The sequence below is a fragment of the Hypanus sabinus genome, chromosome 11 (genome assembly GCF_030144855.1).
Source record: "Hypanus sabinus isolate sHypSab1 chromosome 11, sHypSab1.hap1, whole genome shotgun sequence".
In the NCBI taxonomy this organism is placed as follows: Eukaryota; Metazoa; Chordata; class Chondrichthyes; order Myliobatiformes; family Dasyatidae; genus Hypanus; species Hypanus sabinus.
The window spans coordinates 31,937,746-31,956,869 of NC_082716.1; the positions used below are offsets into that span (position 1 = coordinate 31,937,746).

Consider the following 19,124-nt stretch of genomic DNA (forward strand, 5'->3'; position numbering starts at 1 on the left):
GGTTAAGAGCTTTTGTTAGCAGGTGAAAGAGCGTAACTAAAACCACATTCAACTAGATAAGAGGTGGAAAATCCATTAAAAAAAACCCAACTTTGTTTTTGCCCAGAGCTGTGGAAAGAGCTAAGCTGTTTTGCTGCCTCAGGTGTATCATCCACCATATTTTCCCATTGATTTCATTCAGAGTTCCAATTAACTTACATACATTCATTTATTTTTTATTTATATATTTTAGTAATATTCATTAAAACTGTAAATTATCATGGCCCATTCAGAAACCCCTGTGGTCCCCAGTTATGTCTTTTCACTTGCAGCCCTCCAAAATCTAGTATGGCCCTCTGGGGGGGGTGGGGGGGGTATATGGTTCATATTGAGAACCACCGGATCAGATCACAAAGTGAATAAAAAAACAGAAAATGCTGGAAATACTCAGCAAATCAGGCAATATCTGTGGAAAGAGAAACAGTAAATGCGTGATCACGAGGAAGGGTCCTGAACACGAAGTGTTAGACCTGGGTGCTACAGCAGCATAGCAGTTGGTGGGACGTTATTACAGCTCGGGGCATTGGAATTTGGATTTCAGTTCTGGTGTCCTCTGAACGTCCTTCCTGTGGAATGTGTGGGTTTTTTCTTTACCCTCCAGTTTCATCCCACAGGCCAAAGATGTATCGGGTAGGTTAGTTGGTAACTGTAAATTGTCCCGTGATTAGGCTAAGGTTCAATCAGGGTTGTTGGGGGTTGCTGGGTGGTGCAGCTCACAGGACTGGAAGGGCCTGTGATCTGTATCTTGTTTTTTAAAAAAAAGTTTCTCTTTTCACAGATTCCACCTGACTTGCTGAATATGTCCATCTATTTCTGTTTTTATTTCAGATTCCCTGCATCTGCAATTTTTGAATTTTTCACATTGTCTTCTTAGTTATTAGAAAATATCCAAACTGAAGATCTGTAAATTAATAATAATGTAACAACATTTATTAATAAAACAACAAAAGCTTTTCCTTCTTGCAACTAGACTGTCATTTGCTTCATTTCCATAATGCGATTAGCAATGAAAGTAGTAAAGGGTTAAGTATTTGGGAAGACCGGTTGAAATTTTATATCCTGTCTATTGTTGAGTAATTTAATGAATCCATGTATCTTTTTTTAAAGAAAAACCTTTGTGTTTAATATTGTTTGAAACTGACTTAATAAGAGTTATTAAATTTTATTGTTCCTAATTTAGGTTTGGCTATGTTGACCTTAAACCCTATTCTTAAATTGTTTCTTCCACCCATGTGATAATAAAGCTTTATGAATTTTGGGAAACATCTAATTAACTTGGTTATGATAGTTGTGTCATCAAATAATCCTCTCTGTGTAAGTTCCCACATGAAGTTACAGTGCCTTGAAATCTTGATTGCAGCATGTGTAGAAGCACTTGTGCAAGGGGAACAAGAAAAGGAATAATTATAGCAGGGTTCTGCAACATTAAACTTAAAATAGTTTGCTCTTAAATTTACCAATTGATACCAATATTCATATCGTATGGAGGGAGGCTTAAGTTTTCATTCCTGTTCAAATCTATAGTATTTAAATCCATTGGAATTGCATGTGAAGATATGGCTAGGCTTAGTACAAATTAAGCTATTAAAAATGTGGCAAAGCCCAGTGAATGTTTGCAGTGAACAGGAAGCCTTCCACTTGCTGAACTCCATTCTGGACCATTGTGTTCTGAACATTGTGTCAAGTTGCCTGTTAATGAGCGTATTTATTCCTACAACATTATTGATGCCACTTTTTGGTGGAAGGGAAGTTATAGTATAACGCATGGGAATGTTGGAACACTAGACCCAAGCGTACAAAATGAAAGAGCAAGAGATTTTGCCAGATCCTCAGTAACAACTTTCTTTATTTTGCTTAAAAAGCGGATAAAAAAGCGACCACAGAAAAACTAATTCAGCACACTATGGGAGTGTAGCAGTGCTGGAGTAGTAGATTACCTGACTATTGGGTATTACTGCTAATACTCAAACAGATGTCTTTTTCACTTTTCTATGTTTCACAGAAGCACGGTCTAAGGGTATTTTAATTCATCCTTGAATAGAGACCAAATTTGTTCCTTTCTGGCACCACTTTCCTTCACCATCGTTGACCTCTATCTTTGATCTCTCTGTTCCAAGTAAGCCTTCAAAGAGCACCACCTTCTTACTGGACATGTCACAATCATGTTGAGTTCCAACAACTTCAGATAATCTATTTCCAGTTTATATACAAGACATTTTAATGAAAGGTCATTATTCTTGCAATGTTTTTTCTTCTTGGATGCTACCTGACCTATTGGTTGTTTCTAGCACTTTCTTTTGTGTTTTCCAGCAACAGTAGTGTTTTTTTTATCTCTTAGTCTGGGATGGACTCTTATCTCTTTTTATCTCTTATCTCTTTGTTTTTGAAACAAATCACCTTTAGCCAACACCAGTGGCAATATTAATGTATTTCAATGTATACCTATCACAGACTTTGCCTCCCCTTTATCATTTAAGTCATATTAATAGAAACATAGAAAACTTACAGCACAATACAGGCCTTCAGGCCCACAAAGGTGTGCCGAATATGTCCCCAGCTTAGAACTACCTAGGCTTTACCCATAGCCCTCTATTTTTCTAAGCTCCATGTAGCCATCCAGAGTCTCTTAAAAGACGCTGTGGCGACTCATTTCCTAGCGTATCCGAACCGACTCACAATTAGATAGCCTACGGGGGTTTGCGAGCACAGAGCTTTGGAGCCTCTTTGCCATGGGGGGCCGGTTGACAGAGGCTTAAAAGTGAGGCTGAAGTTTTCGAATAAAGTTTTTTCCTTCGACTGCAGTTACCGACTCCGTGTCGTGATTTTAGCGCTGCGTGTAGCACACCGCTACAACGCTATCATTTCTGCCTCCACCACCATTCCATGCACTCGCCACTCTCTGTGTTTTTAAAAAGAACAACTTACCCCAGACATCTCCTCTGTGCCCACTTCCAAGCACCTTAGAACTATGCCCTCTTGTTCTAGCCATTTCAGCCCCGGGCTGGGGAAAAGCCTCTGGCTATCCAGACGATCAGTGACTCTCATAATCTTGTACATCTCTATCAGGTCACCTCTCATCCTCCGTCGCTCCAAGGAGAAAAGGCCCAGTTCACTCAACCTATTCTCCCCAATCCAGGCAACATCCTTGTAAGTCTCCTCTGTACCCTTTCTATGGTTGCCACGTAGAAATATTAAATTTCTATCTATGTTTCTGATGAAAAAGTCGTTGATCTAAAATGTTAACATACTTGATAGGAGTTGCTTGACCTACTGAATGTTTCCGTCATCTTTTTCTTTCGTGAGATGATTCCCGGAAAGAGGGATTGCCTGATCAAGAGAAAATTAGCAAAATAAGTTTTTCACTGGAATTTGAAGATGAGAGATGATTGGAATAAGACATTCAGAATGCTGAGATGAATTGGCAGGTTAGATTGTTTTCTCATGCTGTAAAATCTGGTAGTAATCTTATGTTAAAGCATTGGTTGTCTAAAGATGAGATATTTGTTTTCACAGATGGCTATAAATTGTTGAAATTCTGATTATCATGAGTCTCAGGCTGAGCATTCTGAGCCTCATAAGAGTATAATTGAGGTTGATGTTGACAGAAATCCAGGTACAAAAGGACTGGGTAGCAAGAAGTACCTAAGAAACAGGATCAGTTACTGAAATAAATGATGAGCACCTCCAGTGGTGATATATTTTCAATTTTTACTTTCTTGTGTTGTTATAACACTTATTAGTATGATGTAGTAGTATTTTATGTTTAAGTAATTGATGGCTACTTTGTTTCAGAGTTCACAATCTATCCTGACCCCTGTAAATAATTTGAAGAACAGCAGATGCTCTAATCATCAGACAACCAACTGTCCTGATGTAATGATCCAGAATTGTCAGAAAAGATCAGGTATCCAAAATATAAGTTACTTATTTTCTCATTTGATAGCACTTTTTACAATTGAACTGAAAAAAAGTGTGGCACATGCTGGAAATTAGAAGTAACATCGAAACCTTCTGGAAGCATTCGTTGGGTCACGTAGCATCCATGGAAAGGACGGAGTTAACTTTAATTTTCTGTTGTAAGATGCACATAGAAGCAGGTGTGCAGGATTAAATCTGACAGCATTATGAGAAAACAGCCTGTAATTATGCTTCTCGCAGATAAATGGGTAGGCAGCAGGAGGCTGATGTTTTATGTCTTAATAAGTCATTGTTATTTGTACAGCATGGATACAAGATGCTTAACCTATCATGTCTGTACCTGACCAATTCTTCTCACATCATCCTCCATGCTAAGGGCAGTTTTTACAGTGATCTGTTGATCAACCTATCTGCAAATCTGGGATTTGGGAAGAAACTGGAGCAGCGGGGAAAACTCAGGCGATCACAGGGAGAAAAAAACTCCATATAAACAGCACTGGAAGTCGGGATTGAAATTGGATTGTGGGTGCTGTTAGATGGCAGCTCTTCCACCAATGTCTCTGTACCATCCCATAAGAAAGCTAATATTTTGTTGAAGATGCTGTGGGCAGCCACTTTTCCCAGGCTTTGGAAAATACAGTGGTTACAGCAAAAAGAAAGTAAATACCTTTGGAACACACCTGTCCAAGCTCCCCTATCATCTGTTCCCTTCATCCCTTTCTCCTGAATGAAGTTTTTTGCATATATTTGAGGTGACAATAAGCACCTAAGTTTAATGTATTATCTGAAAGATTGTTTTAATGAAGCTGTTACTCAATACTGCAGCGAAATGTGTCATGGAACTTTTCTACCATTTGGGTTATTATGCCTCCAAACTGCCACCTCACTGCCAAGGTCTTGTAAGTGCTATGAACTCTAGTTCTGAACTGTGTTCCCAATATTTTTTCCCCACCATCTGATTTACATCCTTGCCTCATCCTCTATGTTGGTCCATCCTTCAATGATACTCCACCCTGTATTTGATTCCCCAATATTTTGCCTGTCCCTGCATTAAACCTTGCTCGTCTCTTTTAAGAAGGCATACGCACCATATTTATTGTCTGTTTACAAATACTTTTCTGTATTTTGGTTTGTGATAGAAATGATGTCAAGCCAACCAGTCAACATTGTTGATAGTGGCAAACGTAACAAGAAAAAGAAAAAAGCCAGAGCACTGGACAGCTTTACTGGGAAGTTTGAAGGTTAGTGACTTTGATGGCTTATATTTTTTCCAACAGAGAATGTATCACATGCCTCGACATTTGAACATGCAAAAATTTGGTTGAAAATTTTGATATTTATGAGGATGAGACATCATTTCTATGCAGTTATTGACAACTGTGCATCATTCTTTTGGATGCTGCTGGAGAAACTGGCTCGTGTTACATTGTGTGACATTCATTCTGCATATTCCCAACAGCAAGATTAACCATGGCATAAATTAAAAATCTCCACAAATGGTTCCCTGCCCCAGGAAGCAGGAGCTTATTTATTTATCTATCTACCACAAGAAGTATTCACAACACTGCCCACCATCCTACTGCCATGCCTCAATCCATGCCCCTCCTCTGTTTTCTCATGAGGTCCTGACTCAATGACCTTATGCCTCACCTCCCCTCGACCCAGACCCACTCATTGTGTACCCATAATAATGCAAGATTGAAAATGTCCAAGGTCTATTCAGTGGGTCCAAATTTTTGACCTCAGATGCTACTGAATCTGTAACTAACAGGTCTGTTATGGTTATTTTGTATGATGTAATGGTTGATTATCTAATTTTTGGGCCAATATTTCTTTTTATAATTCTAGGCAGTTGACTGGTTTTATACTGGTTCACTGCACATCCCTCAACAGTGCTCCATGGATTATCAACATTGATAATCCATTGTTGTAATCACCTTGTTACTCAGTTAATTTTTTTTTACAATGATTGATCCCTAGAAGGAAAACATTGGATGAAGCCCTTTTCCAGTCTGCCATCTGGAAATGTCTGGATGTTTGAAGAGTGTTCTAATGTCATGGTACTGTAATGAAAATTGCTATTTTAACTTGGATATGCTGTCAGCTAGAAGAAAGTAGGATCTGTTGTTAAATTCCAATGCCTACTCTCCAACAGCTGAATTGATAGGTCAGGGTTTCATTTTGAAGCTATTCTTACCATGCACATAGTTTAGTGATGTCCTTGATGCATTGGATGTTCTGTGTTGTAAATGATTTTTAAAAATTATAGATAAATACCCTTTTTTACCTTATGTGGCAATACACTGGCCATTCAGTTTCAACTTGGTATGCTTTACTTCTGTACCACTTCTGGTCTGTACTGAGAACCCAAGAGCATTTTTGACAGGATATGAAATAGTATAAAGATCTTGAAATCTCAATAGATAACTCACATTATCTCAATCTCATTCATCAGATATCTAACTTAAAGAAAACTTGGTAAATTGGCTGAACAACTACCTGCTGCCATATGTCATTGATTTTCTTGTAGATATTATTCCATAGTTCCAATCCAGATCAATTACATATTCCAAAAAGTTTTCAAATTTCATTCAACTTTATTTTCAGAGATTTCCACCTCCATTTAACTTTAAGTACACACTTCTGAGTCATAAGGCATATAAGGAATATTGGATCTGGTTTTCTGTTATCTCTGTCACTTTTCCAAAATTTTACTATAATTTTATTAAATACTGCTAATTTAAAAAAATTGAAATGAAGTCAAAATAAAATTACTTAAATCCTATGCAATTGTTATGAGAGTTTTGCTTAATTACACTCTTCTCACTCATTTCTCTTTGCAGCTGCCATGCTGTAGCAATATAAAACCACAAAACCATGACATTTCAGACTGTTGTAGATTTCAGATGTCGTGTGAGTGTCTGAAAGATTATAGGGTTAACAAAGTTAATGAATAAGTTAATTTTGCTGTTAGTTTCTAACATGTTTACTTAGAAAGAGCAGTCTTCCATCATCCTTTCATTGCATTACTAAAGCTGATAGTGTGGCGACCCACTTCCTAGCGCACTCGAACCGGCTCACAAATAGCCAGCGCGCTGGCATAAAGGCCAGTCCCAAAAGGGCGCCAGGTCTGCTTCACTAACCAAGGGAAAAGCTCGCTCTCATGGCCCGCCTGCGAGGAGCTAACTGGGTGGACGAGCTTCCCTGGGTCCTACTCGGCATCCGCACGGCGCCCAAAGACGATCTGCACACCTCGTCGGCCGAGTTGGTGTACGGCGCACCCCTGGTCATCCCCGGGGAGTTCATACCAGTGCCAAGGGGGCACGATGAAGAACCCGCAGCAGTCCTGGGCAGACTACGCGAGAGGCTCGGCAACCTGGCTCCCATACCCACTTCGCAGCATGGGCAGAACCCAACCTGCGTACCCAAAGACCTGCAGAACTGTAAGTTTGTGTTTGTACGAAGGGGCGGGCATCGGCCACCGCTGCAACAGCCCTACGAGGGGCCATTTACGGTGCTCAGGAACAACGGGTCCACGTTCGTGCTGGACATTGGGGGGAGAGAGGAGGTTTTCACGGTGGACCGCCTCAAACCAGCCCACGTGGACGTGGCGCAACCGGTCGAGTTCCCGGCACCGCGGTGCAGGGGCCGACCTTCCAAACAGGGTCCAGCCCAGACTGTGGACATTGGGGGGTGTATTGCCGGTTCTGGGGGTTGGGGGGGTTATGTGGCGACCCACTTCCTAGCGCACTCGAACCGGCTCACAAATAGCCAGTGCGCCGGTATAAAGGCCAGTCCCAAAAGGGCGCCAGGTCTACTTCACCAATAAAGGGAAAAGCTCGTGCGGGACTGTGAATACGTGCCCCCTACAGCATCCGCGCCCAGGGAGGGCGGGATCAGGGAGGCTTTAAAGCGAAGCCGCAAAGTTCGAATAAAATCTTCTTTAACTGCAGTTTACCGACTCTGTGTTGTTATTTCAGCGCTGCGTGTAGCACACCGCTACAATAGTATAATTGCACGCACGAAAAAGCCAAGGATTAGTAAATGTAAATTTTTTCTTTTTTTGAGGTCCAGACAGGTAGTGAATGCATTATATCACTGTTTGATCTAAGCTATGCCTTAATTTCCAATTGCTTGTGTATATTCAAATTAATTATTTTTGTCCATCAAGCATTCTGAGAAACACATTGTTTATGTTTACAACCAGCACAACCCAAGGATGTGCTGAAGGCAGCCAGAAGTGTCACCACACATTTGGGTGCCAACATAGCATGTCCACAATGTTCAGCAGAGCAACACAGAACACAACAAGCAGCTAAACAAGCCCTTTCCTCCCTCCCACCTATCCAAACGCTCCAACCCCAGTAAATATATGTAAATGCTTCTGACATTATTTGCATTGTTTCAGCATGATTTCCTTGATGATGAACTGAAAATATTATAACCCTTCTGAAATAATTGTTTACTTTATCTTTCAAATGTATTGGAAGACTTGTACAGGCTGACTGATGAACTATTAGGAGAAGGAACTTATGCAAAAGTCCAAGGCTGTGTTAACCTGCATAGCGGAAGAGAATGTGCTGTTAAGGTAAGTTGAATTGTTTAATGTGGTGGTGTCAATGGAGGTGTTGCTTTGGAGTATGTCATATGTTGGAATTGGACTGTACTGAGTGGTTAGTTGATTATTTTAAACATTATTTATGAATCAATGGAAGATTTATAACCTTACATTATTGTTTGTTGGTCTTATCTTGGAGTTTTATTGTGACATTAGGCCTGATTCAAAAGGGTCATGCTGAATTAATTTCTGAGGAAATTAAGAGCAAGAAAAAAAATGGAAACAGAACAAGGTGGCTAATAGTGTTGAGTTCAAGGATGCAGATATTGCTTGTTTGATGAGTTATATGAAGAGAATAAGGATAAACATTTAAAGCATGTAATTGGAAAGTTGGTTTAAGTTATTTTACTGTTTACTTTTGGGAAGATAACATTATTTCTTCTCTACAATGTGCCTACTATATTTTATCTGGGATTCATGTCAGACTTAGATGTGGTAGTATAGTGATTAAATTACTGCAAGATGCCATGACTTGTAATTCAGAAATTTGAATTCAAAAGCCACCATGGGAGCTGAGGGATTTACATTTTGTTAATTGTATGAATCCAAATTTTAAAAAAAAGCAGTCTAAGTAATGGTGCTTAAAGATTTATTAAGGTACTTAAAGGAAGAAAATTTGCCAGGCTCACTCAGTCTGGCTTTCCGATAACATAAGTTCTTAAGTGTCTACTGAAGTTCTGTTTAAAGGTACCCTGTAAATGCTAACTATCAGTGATCCCCACCACATCTAAATAAAGGTGCTTTCAAAGTTGCCAAACCCATGAGCATACTAAGAAGCTTCTTGGAACGGTGATCTCGCAAAAAAAATCTTAGGATTTTATGTGTTTTTTGGCCTTCTCTGTATGGCTCTCTCCCACAGTATTGTACTGTAGAAATTTAGAATCCTCTGTGTAAAAGATCAATTTGTCCTTTCTGATCGGCCCTGTGCAGTATGTTAATCCTCTGTCCCTCTAGCTTATTTATATCATTTTTGCATTTGATTTTATTATTCGATTGCCATGTTGATGTAATGAGTATAATCATTACAGACAAAATTCCATTCAGGTGAAACATGTTAACAGTTGGAAACTCACAGGTTAATAATACTAACTTTATTGATCCCCAGTGGGAAGTTATTTTGTTACATCAGCAACATTTAAAAATATACTTAGGAATAATAAATATAATAATGAATAAAGTACAGAATAATAATATACACAATAATTTGCAATGTGCACTACTGTGCAATAATGTACGAAATAATAAAACAGTCTGATGGGTGCTCTCCTGTCGCACAGATGAACTGTTATATATGCTTACTGCATTTTGTAGGTAAGATTTTCTGTAACGATCCTTGTGACAGCAGAGCTGAGTGAGTCTGTTCTAAAGGTGCTCCACTGTTTATTCAGTAGGTCATGGAGAGGATGTGCCTGATTGTCCATAAGGGATAACAGTTTGTTTAGTGATCTCCTCCCTGTCACTAACTCAAAAGAGTCCAGGTTGTAGCCAAGGGTGGATCCAAGCTTTTTGATGAGTTTATTTAGTCTTTTTTTAGTTGGGCATCTGTTAGTACCTAGGTTTATTTGGAAGTTTAGATCTCTCACTAGTGGAACACAAAGAGTTTAGTAGCCTAACAGTTACACCAGTAGCTATTGTCTATTTAGCTATTGTGATTTCTCTAAGCTTGTGTTATGAACCCTGTAACTGAGTGACTTACCAGCAAAGATAGAGACGTCCGTTGAACTCTGATAATACTATTTTTAACAGTATTTATTAGTAAAAATACACAAAATAATATCAATGCAAATATACAGATAATATACATCATCAATACTAAACCTAAAAGTGCGGGTATAATAATAGTCAATAAGAAATACGCTGTATTGTTGTCTAGGGGATAATGTATTGTCCGATGGAAATATAAAGTTCACTGCAGTTCACACAAGCTGCCGTCTTTTGGTTGTTGCTGTGTTGCAATTATTGGAGAGACAGAGTAAAAGAGAATGGGAACATTTACCGCAACGGGTTTTGCCAACCTTCCTTTATGATTTTGATCCATCAGGTGTCTCGTTGTTGTGGCTGTTCAATTGTGACCTCTCCTTTAGCTAAACCGTTCTTCCGTGGTGAGCCCGCCACCCCAGGCAAGGGAGGACGTACTCAAGCTCCCACCGGCTTTCGCTATAAAACGCTGTCACGGGATTTCTAGCATTTCTCCTGGTGCGTCTAAAAGGGTGTTCCCCAGACCCCTCTTTTATCCTTACTCACGGGGTCTCAGATGTCATTCAGGTTGGGATGATGCAATCCCTCAACCAGACCACTCTGGTTGTCCCCTGAGGGGTTTCAACGAATAGTACAGTACTCAAAACATAATTCCTTCTCCAAGAGACAATAGCAGTGATCAGTTGTTCCATTCCGCTTATGTCAGGAGACATTCCAAACCTTATGTATTCTGCGTCTTTCTCCCTTATGATGTGTATCTCTCTCATTTCCTGGGTCTCAGACCCGAAATAATAGCGATCTTGCGATTCTCAAAGGAGGGGGTGACTTTGTACCCTTCGGCCCCTCAGTGTTGCTTCACCTTCATAACACTTGTATCTCCCGATGTCATCTAGGCATGGGAATTATGACTTTTGATAAATTCATAATATCTTAATGTGATGGGGATATTCAATATCTAGGAGGATTAATCCTGTTCCAACATGAAGCAGTCCAAAGCAGTACATTTGTTTCTCTTACGATGCTTGGAACAGTTCAAAGTACACTGTGTCTTCCTTGCAGGTCATTGAGAAGAAGTCCGATTTGAGCCGAAGCAGGGTGTTCCGTGAAGTTGAGACTTTATATCAATGTCAGGGAAACCAGTAAGTTTCAAATCCGTCTACAGGAGAACTACAAAGGGCCTGACTTACAACCTTGACAATTGTAATGACAACCTTAAGAAACGTTAGCAGATAGTTTGGTTTTACATAATATTGTTAAAAGTTAAGAAAACAAATTGGGAATTAAGAACCATTTTAAATATGTGGCCTGTTAATAATGGTTTGCCATGGGAATGGATGATGGGCCTCTGCTATTTTGGTAGTGCAGGTGAGTTTGCTGATTGATGAAAGCAAGAAAATTAACGTGTTGCTACAGATTGAAAAATTAATCAAGCTCACAGGTTGAAAGATGAATAACTATTAGCAAGCTGAAAACAAAGAAGAGTGTCAATAGTATTTAGGAACAAATGACAAGAAATATCATCAAAGTAAGTTTCTGAAAATGATTGGCTTATGAGCCTCTGACAGCCTGAGGCTGGAGAGTGTAGAACTCAGCAGGTGGCAGCTTTAGTTCCAGAATAAGCAGTTTTGGCTTCAGTATAAACAATTTGGGAGAAATTTCTTCACTTACTTTTGAATCTTTGTAATCTTCTACCCCTGGAGTTTCTGATTGCTTAGTCAGCGAAAGTGTATTCAAGGCTGAACTTGATGCTTTTTTGTATACTAAAGGAATATGGGTATAATAGTTATATGAACAACAGATTTAGGTTGAATACAGTACAAAGAACCATACTTAACAGCAACAATCTGTTCCTCAAATCCTCAGTCTTCTGAGTAACATTGGCATATGTCTCTTTTCCTACTGCTGTGTCTTGTTGGCAGCAATTTTTTCCCCTTTCAATTATATTCCCATCTATCTCCCTGTCTCTCCCTGGTTCAGTCTTGCTCTTTGATACATGATTTATCTTTGATCTGGCAATTTATCCATAATAATCAATTTTCTGCACAATATTACCCTGGTCCTTGTGGGGGTGGGGGGAATGTTTTATTTATTACTAAAGTTGATCCTGAAGATTGAACCATGTCTTATTATCTCTGATCTATCTCACAGACTGTTATTCCTTCAATGCTCATGTCTCTTGCTTTAAGAACAGTGGTCCTTTGGGTATTTCAATCCATCCTTCGTTCCAACTTGATCAATATTTTGGCCTTAATTTTTTCACATCTTGTCCATTGTAGGCAGGAACTCAGTTGACACTTTCTACAGTAATATATGTTCTGTCCCAGCATGTCTGTTCTAGCTGACAACAGTCAGAAGTTAGTGGCCTGATTCCGTAAATTGCAAGTTCTAGAAAATCATTTTGTAGGACATTCTGTGTAGTGAATATTAATTTTGATTTATTTGATTATGTACAATCAAATGTGGCTGTTGACTTTATACCATTTTAATATTCATACTGTATGGTAAAAATCCAGTAATCTAACACCATCAGGACTTTAGTGCCAAAATGGCAGATTTTCAGGACTATTAGATAATACTCAGAATCAGATTTATTATCACCGGCATGTGACATGAAATTTGTTAACTTAGCAGCAGCAGCAGTTCAATGCAATACATAATCTAACAGAGATTAAAAAATTAAAAAAAATAAATAAGTAAATCAATTATGTATGTTGAATAAATTTTAAAAATGTGCAAAATCAGAAATATTGTATATTTAAAAAAGTGAGGTAGTGTCCAAAGATTCAGTGTCCATTTATGAATCGGATAGCAGAGGGAAAGAAGCTGTTCCTGAATCGCTGAGCGTGTGCCTTCAGGCATCTGTACCTCCTACCTAATGGTAACAGTGAGAAGAGGGCTTGCCCTGGGTGCTGGAGGGTGCCTATTAATACACATATGATTTACTTTTTTAAAACGAGACACTATAGCATAATATGTTTTTCAGTACTAGGTAAGTTTAAACAAAATGCTAAAACCTAATCCTGGTGAACTTAAAGGACCAGGTCTCTGTAAGTATACAAAGCATCTGGGAGTGTGGTGGCACTGCGCTAGCTGCCAAACCATTGGGATTTCTGATCTATGGGATAGTGGATTACTGGAATTTTACTTATTCATTACTTTTGTGTTAACAATCTTTACAGCATCTTTCATTGCTGCAACAGTATCACAACATTTAGATACACTGGCAACCATAGGTGTTTAGGGTTAAATGTATTTATTTAACCTACCTTTTATAAACATACAGTTGCACTAAAGAGATGCTGAGGAGATTTGCATGAACATTGGAAAGTTTGTGGTAAATTGAGAGGCTGAGGGAAACAATGGCAGTGTATAAAGTTACTACATGTGGAGCCTAGATAGGATAAATAATAAAGGTGCATTTCTTTAAGCAAAGGGGCAAAAACCCTTTTGTACGTGAATTTAAAATTAAAGCATCGGCTTCTCAGTACTGTAACTTCAGCAACACTTTTCTGTCTCTGATAATGTTTTTGATTTAACAATTATTGTAATGATATAATGACATTTCCCTTTTTAGTTATTAGTGCACTATACTACCCTTGCAACTTGATACAGTATTGTAAAATTTATGTCATTTTAAATTTTAAACATACTATAATATGAAGTGTGGCTGTGCAAACCTTACACACTGATAACATGACTACCTATGCCTTTCCTTGTGGCCTTGCAGACCACTATCGCCAATTAGCGAATGGGTCACAGGATCAGTCTTTAGTTTGTCCTGTCTTAAGACCTTCAACTTTCCAAGTCACTCTGATAGTTGAAAGCTGATATTTGAAATAGTTAAAAATGACTTCAAAAATAGTTTTTAGTTGAAAGCACATGAAGCTACATGATTATTTAAAACCATAAATGGAAATAAAGGGATTTAAAAAAAAAGAAAATCTGACCTAAGCTGCATTTTTAAAAAAACTGAATGAGGCCTTGCTAGATTCATCTGCTGTGGCAGAGTGAAACTAGGGGCTGGGGACATGGGAGTGAATTTTTTTTCTTCTATGCTAAGGTCTTTTGGAATTTAAATTTATTTCCCACTTTTTATAGGAATATTTTAGAGCTGTTCGAATTTTTTGAGGATGAAGCACATTTTTACCTGGTGTTTGAAAAAATGCGTGGAGGTAGGTCAGTTACTTTTCCAGGAAAATAGTGTACAGTGAAATGTTATTGATGGATAAATTAATAGATCTCATAGTAGGGCAAAAGCTAATGTGTACCATTTGCTCAACTTTATGTTTGTGGACCTCCTTGGAAGGAAAAGTTAAACACAAAGTAGTGTTTGATGATTTTTTTCTAGAGGAATAGAGAGGGCCATTCTTTTTTGCCCTTATTTCATTTATTTGTTTGATGGATATTGAGGTTGCAAGGCAATATTGAAAAAAACAGTAAGAAATGTTCTTTTTGACCAATGCCTTTCCTTGGGGGGGGGGGGGGAGAAACTATAAAACTTCTTTGTATTCTTTCCACACTGTACTTTCAAATAATTGTATTTGTAGACTTTCATAATACTTCTGTCACAACAGGGAATAGCTCACAGTGTGGAAGATGTGGTCTGACCAGCTTTTTGTATGTCTGCTGCATAACTTGTAACTTTTTGTGTTACAGTCCTTTAGATCAGAATTTCATTAGCCATTTTGATGATTTTTTTGTATCTGTCTATTTCACTTTATTAAAGGTACATTATCTTTTTAGGCTCCACCTGTTTTTATCATTTGGAGAATATTCTGGTCTATCATTGGACTCCATTTTGCATAGTTTTGCTCTTTTTCTTAATCACTTTGTAACTTACTGTTTCTGTATTCACATTATGCTGCTGGTCTTTAATAAATCTGCTTGAATATTTTTAGCTGTGATGCTGATTCCTATAGGACACCATTAACATGATCTATTTTTTTCTAACTTGACCAACTAAATATTTTCTGTCATTTTGTCCTCAATAATTAACTCTGATGATGATTTAATAATTTTTATAATAATTTTCAGGTCCACACATGAGAATGTTGTCATGAACAGTAGCAGACAGCAGATAAACAAAACAGCTTACAAGAGAAGAGGGAGCTGCAAGAACTTATTCAGCTGTAGTAATTCTAGTATGTGAGTGCTAAGGACAAGGCTGAAGTAGTTCCAACCATGCTCAGCTAGAAAGGCTGCTCCTTCTTTGCTTCAGGCTAAGATCTCCACCAATACAAAAGCTGTCTTAGCTAATTTAGTTGTCTCATTGAGACATCTGGAAATGAATGAATACAGTAAGTCTATGGGACCTGACACTTGTATAAAATCAGAATTGACTTTATTATCATATGCACAAATGCTTATATGTGCAAGTGAAACCTACAGCAATGTCATTGACACAGGGCATATAAGCAGCATTCACAAGAAAAACATAAATTAATATTTTTTTACAAGAAAGAACACAATTGGAACTGACAAAAATTCCATAGTGCAGTCATTCAACTGGTCATAGTATTGCTGAACTCTCATGATAGGATTGTGCTGGCTGATTAAAGAACCAGATGATTCTAAGTACTAAAAATCTCCATTCAGAACCAGGCCTAGGCCAAAAAATTCCAGTACAGTTGAAACAGTAACATCTATAATTAATTGCCCACTTGTGTTTGTGGGTGAGAAGAAAGGACAAATCCTTCCAATTTAGTTAATTATTGCCAGATCAATCTAGATTAAATATCAAAAAAGTGATGGGCGTTGCCAAGAAATATTTATTGAATCAATAATCTAGCCACCAATACCTCACTATTTAAGAGAGAAGGGAGAAAGGAAAGTGAGGACTCAGAGCAGATGGCTTAATGCCAGTAGGATAGAAAATGGCAAGCTTTATAATAAAGCATATGATAACAGGAGAATGGGAAATCAACAGAATTTGGCAAAGTCAGCATAAATTTATGGAAGCAAAATAGTAATTGACAAATTGACTAGAATTTTTTTGAGGATTTAACTATTAGAACAGACAAGGGAAAGCCAGAAGATCTGACAAAGTTGCATCTTTTTAAAAGGCCTTTAGGTAACATCCCTAGTAAAAGGTCATTCTGCAAGATTAAAGTACATGGGATTGAGGGTGGTATTTTAGCCTGTAATGAAAATTTGGTTGAAAGACTGGTATAAATAGTTCTTCATTGTGTTGCTAGACAGTGACAGGGGAATGGCAGGGATTAATGCTTTGGCTTCAGCTAGACACAATATTAGTAATTTGAAGGAACCAAATATACTTTCAAGTTTACTAATTATGCAAAACTAGTTGGGATTGTGTGTAATGAACAAGACACAACAAGACTTTAAAGTGATACAGATGAGTTGAATGATTGGGCAAATATGTAACAGTGCGGTATAAGATAGATATATATTATGTGAAAAGACAAGTGCAGAGAATATTATTTAAGTGATATTTTAGGAAATGTTGACGCACAAAGAGACGGGTACCATTATACACCTCTCATGGTAAGTAAACTTCCAGGTTATAGAAGCATTTAATAAAGCAATTGGTATGTTGGCATTTATTACAATAGCATTTGAGTACAGGAAGATATTTCCCCTGGCTTGGGTATTTGAAATGGGGTCTTGTAGGGTAAGACATTGAGGAATAAATTGAAGAGAAAATTCTTCATGAAGAGAATGGTGAGTCCATAGTATTCTTTACCGTAGAGGGATGTAGAGATCAAGTTGCTTAATAAAAGTAAGAAAAGGATAGAGAATTAGAAATGAAAAGTATTAGGTGCTTTGGGGGAAGGGTGCAGATACTGTATGAAGATGAGAGAAACAGCTACGACCCAGTTGAATGAGAGAGCAGCATTGAATAGCCTAATCTCTCATTCAAATTCAATGAGAGAGCAGTACTACTTGGCCTACTACCACTGAATGTTCTGTTCACTGATGCCTACTTTGGGCTGTGCTAGAACTTTTAGAGAATTCCAGAAGTGAAATAAAAGTGACTTCCTTTGATATCAAGGTAGAATTTCAGACTGTGGTATCATGAAACCCTAGTAAAATTGTAGGCAACAGGCATCATGGGGGTAAAACTGTCCAATGCTTGGGGTTATACTTTGCACAAAATGAGGATAATTTAGGTTGTTGGAAGTCTGTCATCCCAGACCTTGGACTCTTCTTCAATCACCTTGGTAAGTCTCAGAAATGGGATTCCTTTGTTGAATGAATATTGTCCAATTTTAATTGTAAATTCTTAGCAAATGAATTAAGCCACACTTGCAGGAGCAAGACCAAGAGTGCATTGAGGCATGGGCATATAAGCGAAGTTAATGGCACAAAAGTGTCAGTAACCATTTCCAACAAGAACGAGTCCTTGAAATTTAGTGCTATTACCAGCACTGAGTCCTCTACCTTCAGCTTCCATGGAGAAATACTGTGGCTATAGGAGATTCATCTTCTGACAACCCAAGGTACTTGCACTGTTATTTAAAACAGCAGGTAAGATCATGATTAAATAATCTACACATACCTGGATGACTAACACTGAAGAAACTCAAAATTTTCCAGGTTAAGAACAGCTCACTTAAATGGTATTTTTAAAGTTTGCTTCTTCCACCACTGACTTGCCGTGGTTGTAGTACGTATCAGCTACAAGTTGACCTTGTGCTACTTCCATAAGACAATCTTGAGAGAACCAACCAACGCTGTAACCAAGAGAAAATGAAAGGAACCCAAGAAGATGAAGACTTCAGACATAAGGGAATACCGCCATCTGCTGGTTCCATTCCCAGGTTGCACACAGTCCTAAGTTACAAATGTATCATTCTTTCATCATCATTGATGAACTCTCTACCAAACAGTATGGTGGAAATACCTTCACCAAAAAGAGTGCAGAGGTTGAGATGGTAGCTCTTCACTGTAACCTTGGCAATAAGAGATGTACAATAAAGGCTGGGCTTGTTTTTCCACCTGTCACCCTGAAGCCTCTTTTGAAATGTCTTTAAATCTGGGCTCTCTAGTACTTGACCACCTATTAGACCATAAGGTATAGGAGCAGATTTAGGCCATTTGGTCTATGGAGTCTTCTCTGCCATTTCATCATGGCTGATCCAATTTTCCCCTCAACCTTAATCTTCTGCCTTCTCTCCATATCCCTTCATGCCCTGACCAATCAAGAATCTATCAACCTGTGCCTTAAATATACATTAAGACTTGGCCTCCATAGCTGACTGTGACAACAAATTTCACAGATTCACCACACTCTGGCTAAGGAAATTACTCCTCATCTCTATTCTAAAAGAATGCCCCTCTATTCTGTGGCTGTGTTGTCTGGTCCTAGACTCTCCCATTATAGGAAATATCCTCTTCACATATGCTTTCTTAAGGTCTTTCACCATTCGATTGGTTTCAATGAAGTTACCCCTCATTTTTCTGAATTTTAATGAATACAGGTCCAGAGCCTTCAGGCACTCTTCATATGACAAGTCATTCAACCCTGGAATCATTTTCATGAACCTCCTTTGAACCGTCCCCATTTTCAGCCAATCCTTTCAAAGATAAGGGGGTCAAAACTGCTCACAATACTCCAAGTGATGTCCCACTTTATAAAGTTTCAACATTATATCTTCGCTTTTAGATTTTAGTCTTCTTGAAATGAACACTAACATTGTATTTGCCGCTTTCCCCATAGACTCAAGTTGCAGATTAACCTTCAGGGAATCCTGCACAAGGATTCCCAAGTCACTTTGCAGCTCAGTTTTTTGTATTTTCTTTCTGTTTCTTCTACCAGATGTTCATGACCATACACTTCCCAACACTGTATTCCATCTGCCATTTCTTTGCCAGTTCTTCTAATCTGTCC

The 19,124-nt window shown here is 38.3% G+C and overlaps 1 protein-coding gene across 4 annotated transcripts in view; it reads left to right on the plus strand.

The window, feature by feature from the left end:
- Positions 1-19,124, plus strand: part of LOC132401816 (MAP kinase-interacting serine/threonine-protein kinase 1-like) — a 76,012-nt gene that overhangs the window by 23,288 nt on the left and 33,600 nt on the right. For 2 of the 4 annotated variants that reach the window (XM_059984052.1, XM_059984051.1), the window contains 5 exons: positions 3,832-3,943; positions 5,097-5,198; positions 8,448-8,545; positions 11,333-11,412; positions 14,372-14,445. In XM_059984052.1, coding sequence (XP_059840035.1) covers positions 3,916-3,943; positions 5,097-5,198; positions 8,448-8,545; positions 11,333-11,412; positions 14,372-14,445 — 382 coding nt within the window. In that variant the 5' untranslated portion in view covers positions 3,832-3,915. Of the gene's footprint in view, positions 1-532; positions 670-3,831; positions 3,944-5,096; positions 5,199-8,447; positions 8,546-11,332; positions 11,413-14,371; positions 14,446-19,124 lie in introns of those variants that run through there. The other 2 variants (XR_009514720.1, XM_059984050.1) reach the window with 2 other exon arrangements.